The sequence below is a fragment of the Sminthopsis crassicaudata genome, chromosome 5 (assembly GCF_048593235.1).
Source record: "Sminthopsis crassicaudata isolate SCR6 chromosome 5, ASM4859323v1, whole genome shotgun sequence".
Lineage (NCBI taxonomy): Eukaryota > Metazoa > Chordata > Mammalia > Dasyuromorphia > Dasyuridae > Sminthopsis > Sminthopsis crassicaudata.
This window is the reverse complement of record NC_133621.1, coordinates 100,599,447-100,609,503: the sequence shown is the minus strand read 5'-3', so window position 1 is coordinate 100,609,503 and position 10,057 is coordinate 100,599,447. Positions and strand designations below refer to the sequence as shown.

General features: G+C 37.0%; 2 protein-coding genes across 2 annotated transcripts; both read left to right on the top strand.

The window, feature by feature from the left end:
* Positions 1-2,503: 2,503 nt before the first annotated feature.
* On the top strand, positions 2,504-3,658 carry TAS2R4 (taste 2 receptor member 4). The gene has a single exon (XM_074266684.1). The coding sequence runs from the start codon at positions 2,504-2,506 to the stop codon at positions 3,410-3,412; it is 909 nt and encodes a 302-aa protein (XP_074122785.1). The 3' UTR covers positions 3,413-3,658.
* Positions 3,659-6,151: 2,493 nt separating this feature from the next.
* Positions 6,152-7,003, top strand: TAS2R5 (taste 2 receptor member 5). Its single transcript, XM_074269557.1, has one exon. It carries the CDS (start codon positions 6,152-6,154, stop codon positions 7,001-7,003), a length of 852 nt encoding a protein of 283 aa, XP_074125658.1.
* Positions 7,004-10,057: the final 3,054 nt, after the last annotated feature.

Here is a 10,057-nt window from a genome sequence, read left to right as displayed (position 1 = left end):
TACTGGGGTATTTCTCTGTTGTTAAAAGTTCACCAATCCCATGCATCTTTTGCTATCATTTTAATAAAGTTCTTTTTTGCTACTGCATTATAGCTCTTATTGTCTTAGTGATGAGAAATTCCTAAATCTAGAACATTTTGCTTAGCAGAGGTAACCTTGAGTGTGGGTATGAACAAAAGAGGAATTTGGGTTACATTAGTTGCATGAGGATGAGCACTATTTCATTGTGGACAGCTTCATCTTTACCATCTATAGTTTAAAATAACCTCAGATATCCTTGAAAGTAGATTACCACTTCATCTCCCTGTTTCTCTGTTTCTTTCCAGTTCTAAATCTCTTTTCAGTGAGTATGGAATGAAAAGATTAGGCTTGATCATTGTAAATCTATCACTGCTATTAGAAAAAAAAATTATATAATGCCTGGTTGATTAATAGTGTTATTCTCTTTTTTTCCTCTCTGTCTCTGTCTCTGTCTCTCCCCCTTCTTTCTTTGGATTTCTCTATCTCTGTTTTCTATCTTCCTCTTACTCTCTGTCTGTCTCTGTCTCTCCCCTCCCTCTCTTCCTCTTTTCCCATCTTGCTTTCCCCTTCTCTTTGAAATCACTTACACTCCTACCATTCTATACTTTATTTTAGGAATATCATTTATTCATCAATTCAGCAAATATCCAATACATTCAGGCCTATATGGAAGGATCTAGTTTTCAGGAGAAAGTTAGTAAAGAGGACACAATAGAAGGTGGAGACTGGTCTCTGTCTGTCAGAATTCCATGACTTCTGACATAGGCTGTCCCAAGACCATGAGGAAAAGCTCACAAGTTGTCAAGGATATAATCATGAAAGATTTTGTAGCTTAGTCATCTTCATCTCTTAACCATTCCATATCTCCAACTATCAGCACAACTTGGGGACTCAATTCTTTGCTAGAAGTCTGCTTCATTGCCATCCTTGTCAAATATCTCGATTATTTATTTTTTACCTCTTTATTTAAGGGGTAATTCTTAAATCTAAGCTTGGAAGGCAAGAAATATTTTGCTTTGTAGAGGAAGGTCCATCCATGGGGACAGATGTTATAATTAGTTTGGAATCAGTAGGCAGTGTTCTCTTGATTCTTTTCTCTTTTTCTATTTTCCTAGAGCACAGCCAGGGAACAGCATTGCTACTCCTTAGGCTTCTGAGTCTATGTATGTGTAGGGGAGGAGAAGGCAGGGAAGAAGCTTGATCCTTAGAGTCTCAGCAGCAAGTAAAAAATGGCTGCTTTTCAATTTCTGTTTGTATCATTCCTGGCAGGAATGCTCAGTAGTCTGTCTGTCTGTTTCCCTCTTTCTCTGCTATGATTCGAAAAATCACTGTAGTCTCATGCTATGGTAAACTCAGTTGGACCCACGAAAGTGGATACAATTTCACTGTTTCCTTAGGAGTGTTTGAATGTTTTGTAGTTTTCTTTATAAAATCCCTACCTGTGATTTCACTGATATTGGGAATCCAGCTAAGAAATTCCCCCCAACAGTGCAGACTGCCAAGCTATCAAGTAATTTATAGTCTTAGAGAGGTTTCTAGAACACTAAGAATTTAATTGACTTGTCAAGGTGTCAGAATCAGCATTTAAATCCAGGACTTCTTGTTTCCAAGAGAGGATCCCTTCCAGAATGCTTTACTACTTGCCTTATGTCTTTAGAGCTTTGCTTTGAGGACTGAAGATGGAGTTGGACCCTTGATTTCATTAATGTGATATTGAGGGAGGGAGACACTGGGAAGAGGACAAAATCCATCCCCCTGAGACATATGAGCAAATTCTTTGTCATTTTGGTTTAGAGAGTTATATGGCCTGGGGCCACATGGTGAGTATGACTCATAGTTAGGACTCACCCAGATTTTCCTGACTTTAAGATAGACACTTTATTCTCTAGACCACAGTGCTTCTCAAAGTACCAATAAGAATTACAATGAAGATTCATAAAAGCTAGGAGACATAAATTATTGTATCTACAATAATTTTTATCCTCCACAACGAAGAAGAATTGGATTTATCCCAGCAATCCTGACTAACTTATTATCCACAGGAGGAATGAAACTAGGTATAGTTTGAGAAATTGAAGATTTCTTAAGAGTCTTAACGGAAGAAAGGCATCTTTCTTTAACTCTGAAGTTTAGCTGAATTTTTTTTAAGAGAGTTTTGGTGGTGATAATTTTGAACGCTTGAATTTCTAACACTAACTCTGACACCACTTCATCTCACATTTCCCCTCCTTTATGCCAAGCTGTTCCTGGTTATGTTCCTCTAAGAAAAACAGAGAGGATGTGAATGAAGGAGCAGTAACGTAATCCTTGGAAGATTTGCATCCCAGAAAAAGCAGCTGGTCCTTAAATGATGAATTAATCTCATTTGCAATTCGGGGGGGGGGGGAGAAGTAAGAACAATTTTACCACAAGGGTAGATCTGAACAGTACTGGAATTTCTCCTTTAATATTACAGCAAGAGGGGAATCCTGGACACACAAAGATGCTTGTGCCCATTTCTTTTTTCTTTAATATTTTTGTCCTAACCTTTTCTCTAATTCAGCTTCTAATAGGAATTATTGGAAACCTATTAATTATGACAGTCAATTGTAGGACCTGGATACAAAGTAAAAACTTTTCTTCTTTTGATATGATTCTGTGTAGTCTCTCCATTACCAGATGTATATGTCTGTGTCTAATGTTCCTGCACTTAATGTTCAACTTATTTTTTTTAGAAAGTAAGTACCCTGAATTTATGGCTATTATAATTTTGAATGCTTGGATATTCTTGGATTCCTGGAGCCTCTGGATTGTGACTTTACTCAACACCTTTTATTGTGTGAAGATTGCCAGCTTCAACCATTCTTTATTTCTCTGGCTAAAGAGAAATCTATCCATGAAGACACCCTGGCTGTTGATAGCATGCCTATTGGTTCCTCTCTTTTCACATTTTCTGTCTCTTTTGATCAGCAAAATCCCTAATTCCCTTCAGGAGAATGTGAGTAACAGCACCATGGTCAGCACCAGAGACTCCATCTTCCTTATGATGGCTCCTGTAATACTGAGCTTCAGCCTCCAGTTCATCATCAATTTGGTTTCCTGTTCCCTGTTAATTTCTTCTCTGAGGAAGCATATGCAGGAGATGCAGAAAAATGCCAACAGCTTTTGGAATCCCCAAACTAAAGCTCATGTAGGTGCAATGAAAGTTATGATTTATTTTCTTATTCTCTATATTCCTTATTCCATCGCTCGACTGATTGTCTTTCTCCCTTCCCTTGGAATAAGAAATTATTGGCTCAGAGGCATATTGACGGTAATTAACTGTTCTTATTCTCCAGGACATACTATCTTCATTATTCTATTGCACCCTAAACTCAAAGCAAGAGTTAAGAACATTCTATGGTGCAACTGAAGATACATTTTGGGACAAAACCTATATTGCAGTGAACCTTCTCTAACTTGAGGATCCATCCCAATATTTCATTCTATTCCAGTTCTTCATAACATGGCTCCCTTTTACCTTTCCAGTCTCCTTACATCTTACTTTCGTCATTCCCCAACTTTGTAATTTAGTGACAATGACCTTCTTGTTATTCGCTGAACAAGACACTTCATCTCCAGACTCTAGCATCTTCACTGGCTTTTCTCCATGATTGTAATTTTTTCCCTCTTCAGCTCTGAGTTCTGGCTGTTCTGGATTCCTTCAAGTCTACAAGAAGACTTCTCCAGTTCTCCTTAATGCCAGTGCCTCACCTTCACTGACTATTTTCAATTTATCTCACATTTATCTTTGTATATAGTTGTTGAAATGATGTCTTCCACTTTAGAGCTCCTTGAGAAGAGAAACTGGATCTTTTCCCCTGTCTTTCTATGTATCCTTGGAATTTAGTACAATGCTTTGTACAAAATAGATATTTAATAAATATATGTTGATTTGCTTTGCCTCCAACATAGCTTTACTTATTATCTCTTAAAATTATTTTTGTTTCTGATTTTGTATATTTTGTATTAACCTTGCAGCATCTGTGTTCAATGTAATTCATTTTAGAATATGCTTACTTAGCACTTACTATATGTAAAAATGCAAAATGCAATGTATATGCTGGGGATTTAACTCTGATCTAAAGGAACTTACAATACTCCACACAGTTCTGAATAATGAACAGATTGGCTATGTTCTTTTTTAACTGTGTCCCTGATAGGTTGAAATGTATGCAAGAAGAAATGGCAGTGAAAGAAGAGGAAGGAAGTGATTAGGGAGAGAAAAAGGGAAAGGAGAAAAGAGAAAAAAGCACATGTGTAGAGAAATATATAAATAAACTTCATTCAAGTACCCTGAGCCTCCTAAACCTTTAGTTCCCAGATTACTGATTGGAAAGATGGGGGACCAGAGCTGAAAGGCAGAAGAAAGCAGGAATATTTTCTCTAAATAGGGTGATTATTAGGTCTCTAGTGGCCCACAGAGTTTGATTTAGATGAGAAATAAATGTCAACTAAAAATAATACAGCATTAACGGAAATCCTTTTAAAAAACAAAATGTATTTCTAGAAAAGTAATAGGATACAGTTGATAACAAGTATGAGAGCTTGCCTTCTGTTGTCATAGTTGTTGTCATTGTCACACTCATTCTGAATGAATGCCTGTATTGCTGTGCACGCTATTCACATGCTATGCATCTTTCTAGGAGAATGATCCCAGATATGAGGAAATATTTCTTTTGAATGTAGAAGAGAAAGTAGTTTGGGGCAAAGATGGGAGCTTGGGAAAGAAATGTAGATGAAGGGACACTATCAAATAAAATAATGTTTGTACAGTGCTTTCACATTGGACTGGGCACATAATAAATGCTTAATAAATGTCTGTTTTCTTCCTTTCTCCCTTCTTTCCTTTTTATCCTAATATTGGTTGTTCCAGTTAGTACTTTACAACATGATACTGCAAACATTTGTTAAGTACCTCCTGTGTGCAGAGCCAAATGCCAGTTACTAGGGAGGATGAAAAGTTTCCATTAGATATGAATCTTTCTTTCAAGAAACTTACAGTTCAGTAAAGGAATATAACATCAAAAGAGGTAGTTATAACATGCAACATGTACTCTGCTGTAGATAATGTATATAATGATTACAAAATAGTAAACTGAAATAACTTTGAAAAACTTAAGAATTCTGATCAATGCAGTGACTAATTAAGGCTTCCCCTCTACTGAAAGAAGTATATACTGTAGGAGCAGAGTGAGACTTAAATTTTCAGACACAACTGATATGTGAATTTTTTTTTTTGCTAGATTCCATTTATTAAAAGCAAAGGCTTTTCTGTTTTCTTGTGAGGATGGGTTGAGTGAGAAAATTATAATGATTCCAAAAGTAAGAAGAAAAGAAAAAGAGTGTCAATGTCAATGAAACATTGAAAAAAATTTGCAGAAGAGGGATATTCAGAAGGAGATACAGACAAACAAGCCAGTATGGATAGTAATATAATAAATTTAATATGTTTTAAAAAGCAAAGCTCTATTTAATAGAAAGTCCCAGTTTCATATACAACATTTCTTTGAAAATGGAAATATTCATGTTTATATCTGTCAGTTTCATAATAAATTTGAAAAATTCAACTATGATATGAACACAAAACTGCAACTATGAAGCTTTCCTGTTTATATATTTATATTTTTTCCTTCTGGAAATCTTTAATTTTTTTTTAATGTTGAGTTCTCTTATCCATGACAGTTCAGATATGTGTTCATGTGTCCTTTCAGGGAAACCTAATTTCTATTTGTTAGTATCTTTGGAGCTAACACTGGCTCTGTTTCATTGAAGGACACAAGAGAATCTAAAGATCACGTGAATGCAAATCCAGGAGAAATTGTTATCTCAGAGAATGCTTTCCCTGGGTGCAGCTTTGTGATCTCTCTCAGATAATAGCATCTGGCATGACTTATAGCCTCATCCAGGATTGATGACAGGAAAAATTCTACCTTAATGGACAAATGACATTGCAAGGAGTCCTGGAATTTTAGTTGAAAGCTTTCTACATTCTTATTTCCAGAGCATCACCCTTGAAGGACACCTCTTGGCTGGGGTTAGGTGAGAAAGTTGTTTTCCCTCCACCCCAATTATGTTGACTGCACCACAGAGCTTTCTGTTAACTGTGGCTATGGCTGAATTTCTCATTGGGGTTATGGGGAATGGAATCCTTGCGGTTTGGAGTTTACATAACTGGTCCAAGTGTTGCACAACATCCCCTTATAGTATCATTGTTCTGGGACTGGCCATCTGCAGATTTTACCTCCAGTGGGTGATCCTGATAGACTTAATTTCCTACTCTTACTTCTCGGGAGGGTTCTGGGTATACTATCTCAATATCTGCTGGATCTTTTTAAACCAGGCAAGCCTTTCCTTGGCTACCTGCCTCAGTATCTTCTATTGCATAAAGATCACAAACTTTGTTCATCCTGCTTTCATGTGGCTGAAGCGGAGGGTTAGGGGGTTTGGATTCTGTTTCCTTCTGGTATCCCTCCTGATTACCCTGATCCTTGTATCTATTCTGGGACAGAACAGCATTCCAAGAAATATTAGCACTCCGCCACTCTTCATTGGACAGCATTATTTACAAATATTCTGGCTCAACATGGGAAGTTTGCTCCCTTTCTTTATGTTTCTCTTTTCCTCTGCCATGCTGATCATCAGTCTGAACAGACACCACAGGAGAATGTTGCACCATGTGGAGGGAAGGAAGGATGCCCGGGCAAAGGCTCATGTTGCTGCACTAAAGTCTCTCATCTCCTTTCTTCTCCTTTATATTATTTACTTCTTGGCAACTCCTTTTTCCATTATCTCCAAATTTCCTCCAACTAATATCTCTGAAGTACTGATCTCTGAGACACTCATGGCTGCTTACCCTTCCTTTCATTCTATTGTTTTGATTGTGGGGAATCCCAAGATGAAACAGCAATTTCAGAGAATTCTGTGGAAGACAGTATGTCTTTGGACATCACAGCAAATATGATTGGAGAAGAAAGATTTGTTCAAAGCAGATTATCTTCTTCATTGTTTAAGACAGCTACCAGCAGCACAGTAAATTTTATATGCAATAATTCTCCACTTTCTTATTTGATACTATCTGAATTATGAGGAGAGGAAGAGGAAGGAAGAATGAAAATCAATGCAAAGTGCATTTCTGTAATAAATTTTGGAGACGATGGCTGAATCAAGATCCTGAATGGAAAGCACTTGATGTTTTCAAATTAAAACAGATAATATTCTCATCTTTTCTACTATAGACACAGGTTTTATCTCCCTATGTGACAAAAGTGATTAACTGGGTCAATTATAGAGACATTTATTTTAAAAATCAACTTATGCTTTCTTATCAATTCTAGATATTGCTAACAACATATTTAATCTGAGTTTTGCTCATCTTGATATAATTTTTCTACTTGTTTTTGTCTGTGTGATTATAGTTTATATCTTCCTATGTTGATAGCGGGGTGGCCAGGGGAGTGCTGGCAAATTCCTTTTCTCCTTACTTTCCAAGTCAGCAAGTGATATATTGATATGTTAAATATGTGTGATTCTTCTATACATATTTCCACAAATATGCTGCACAAGAAAAATCAGATCAAAAAACCCCCAAACAAACAAAATACAAACAAACAACAAAAAGAGTGAAAATACTATATTATCAACTTTTTAAAAGCACTTTCTTACATCTGGAAACCAGTGAAACACTAATCAAGGCCCAATTTGTAACATTTGCCAATTTTTGAGGTGTTAATGTATACACTGAAAACTTAACAATTAACTTTTAGGAACTGGTTGGATTTGGCTTCAGCCCCTTCCAGTGGCCAAATTTCTCTTTTTCTGCTGTTTAGAATAATAGACTTAGAACCAAAAAGTACCATGGAATTAATTGAATTCAATCCCTTCATTTTTACTAGTGAAGAAACAAGAGCCTGGAGAGACTGAGTTACCCAGAATCATACAACTACTAATTATGTGAAGTACAATTTGCCACTGATGTTTTCTGACTCTTAAATCCACTATTCTGCTATGTCACACTGCTTCTCAAATGTAACATATGATAAATAATGTGATTCAGATCATAATTTATTCATAGCTGTTTGTTCTGTCTTGCCAAAAAATTAAAGGGGGGTGGGTCTCTCATTCACTGCCCTCTGCACTATGAAGCCATGAATTTATCTTATGGAAGAAGGGGATCTCTGAATGTTGTGGTAGAGGGATTTTCTCAGTGCCTCCAGTTGCAGTGGGATCATTGGTCAGGGTTGGTTATAATGATCCAGAAAGGTAGTGGAAGATGGAGGGAGCTTGCACAGCAGTTGGGGAGGAGAGAGATTGGGAAGTTTGGGGTAATATTGGGAACAGGGTTCATGTGTTCTAGGATGTTATTCTGAGTCACAGATATATTCTATAGGAGATTCTAACATGTTCCGAATATGGGACCAATATCCAGGGTCCTAAGAAGGAAGAGGTCTGGTACTAGCTATAGTAAGGAATGAACAAGGAAAGGCAATGGGGAGATAACCCAGGTTCTAAGTCTCCTGCAACTTCTTGGAAAGTTCCACCATGAATGTAATGGCTTTGAAGAAGTTGCTAGCTTCCTATGGAATCAAGATCTTGGCTAGTGGTACTCCCTAATGGCAAAATAGCATCATAGAATTTGCAGCTAGATGGAGCTTTAGACATTGCGTATAAAATAAACTATTTTACAGTAGGAGAACCCAGACACTTTAAGCCACTTCACTCAGGTAGCAGTGTAAGAGCAGAATGAAGGTCAGTCTTCTAGGAATTTGACCATGGATTTTATTTTCTTTCAGTTTCACTATATGTAAACCACAAGAAATAAAGCATTTCTGCTTTTTCTGATATTTGTGATGATTTTCCCACTCTAAGCATTCAGATAGTTCCTCTTCTAGCCATTACCTCCCCCTGGTAAGCATTGAGGTGAGAGACACTACAAACAACACTGGATAATTAGTCATACAGTGCAATTTTATTCCAGTGAAGACATTGTCTGATATCTCACTTTCTCTTTGGTTCTGCTTTGTAGAGAGTGTCTTGGGACTGGGACATGACAGAACTCTATAGGTATATAGAAAAGAGATTAGACTGATTCTTCTTGCCCTCAGAAGACAGAACCAGGAGGACCATGGGTAGGACATACAGATTGGAGATTTCTAAGCTAGATGTAAGGAAACATGACTTAACAATGAGGGTTGTTTAGGCAGAAAGGGCTGCTTCTCAGGTTAGTGAATTCTCTATCAATCACTGCAGTTCTTCAAGTAAAAACTGGATACTATTTGGAGATATTAAAGGGGAGATTTCAGGTCAGTTACCACTTATACCTTATGAGGTCTAATTTTGACTTCTGTTGTATACAAAGAGAATGTCATTGTTCCACTTGGTAGTGTGGAAATTTTAAATTGTATTGCACAATCCTCATCTTGACAAGTTAGCCATCAAGACAGCTAGCTGGGATCCAGAGCGTAATTCCCTGGACTAAAAAGTGTCATTGAATAATGTGAACTGAAGAGGAAAAGAATTGCAGCCTGATTTTCCCCTGGACTTGGCTGTTCTCTAGAAAACTGGCTTCATTCTGATTTATTGCTTTGTCTGGGTACCTATGGTGCTACTAGGAAAGCAGGAAGACATTAAGAACTTTGTTCTTTGTTTGGAGGAACAAGGTCTGTCAGACTCTAATTTAGGGATAATAGAATTTTAGAAGATACCACTTGCTCCAGTGTAAGATCAGAGAATCCTCTTGTTGAATTTTATCCTTTTCATGCACACAGATTCAACTATCAGAATACTTCTTTCTACAGGTCCACATTTGCACCTAAGTAATGGGAGGGAATAAGGAGAAAGGGAGAGTCAGGTGTTAGAAAAACCATTTATATATTTCCTATTGTGTTTGAGAATCCTTCTTATTAGAGGCTACATTGCCCCTCTCCCATCCAGGTTCTGACAGAGGATGCATTCTATTATTCCTTCTTTTATTTTCCTTAAGTACTTGGGTAGAATCATGAAATTCATCTAAATGTCC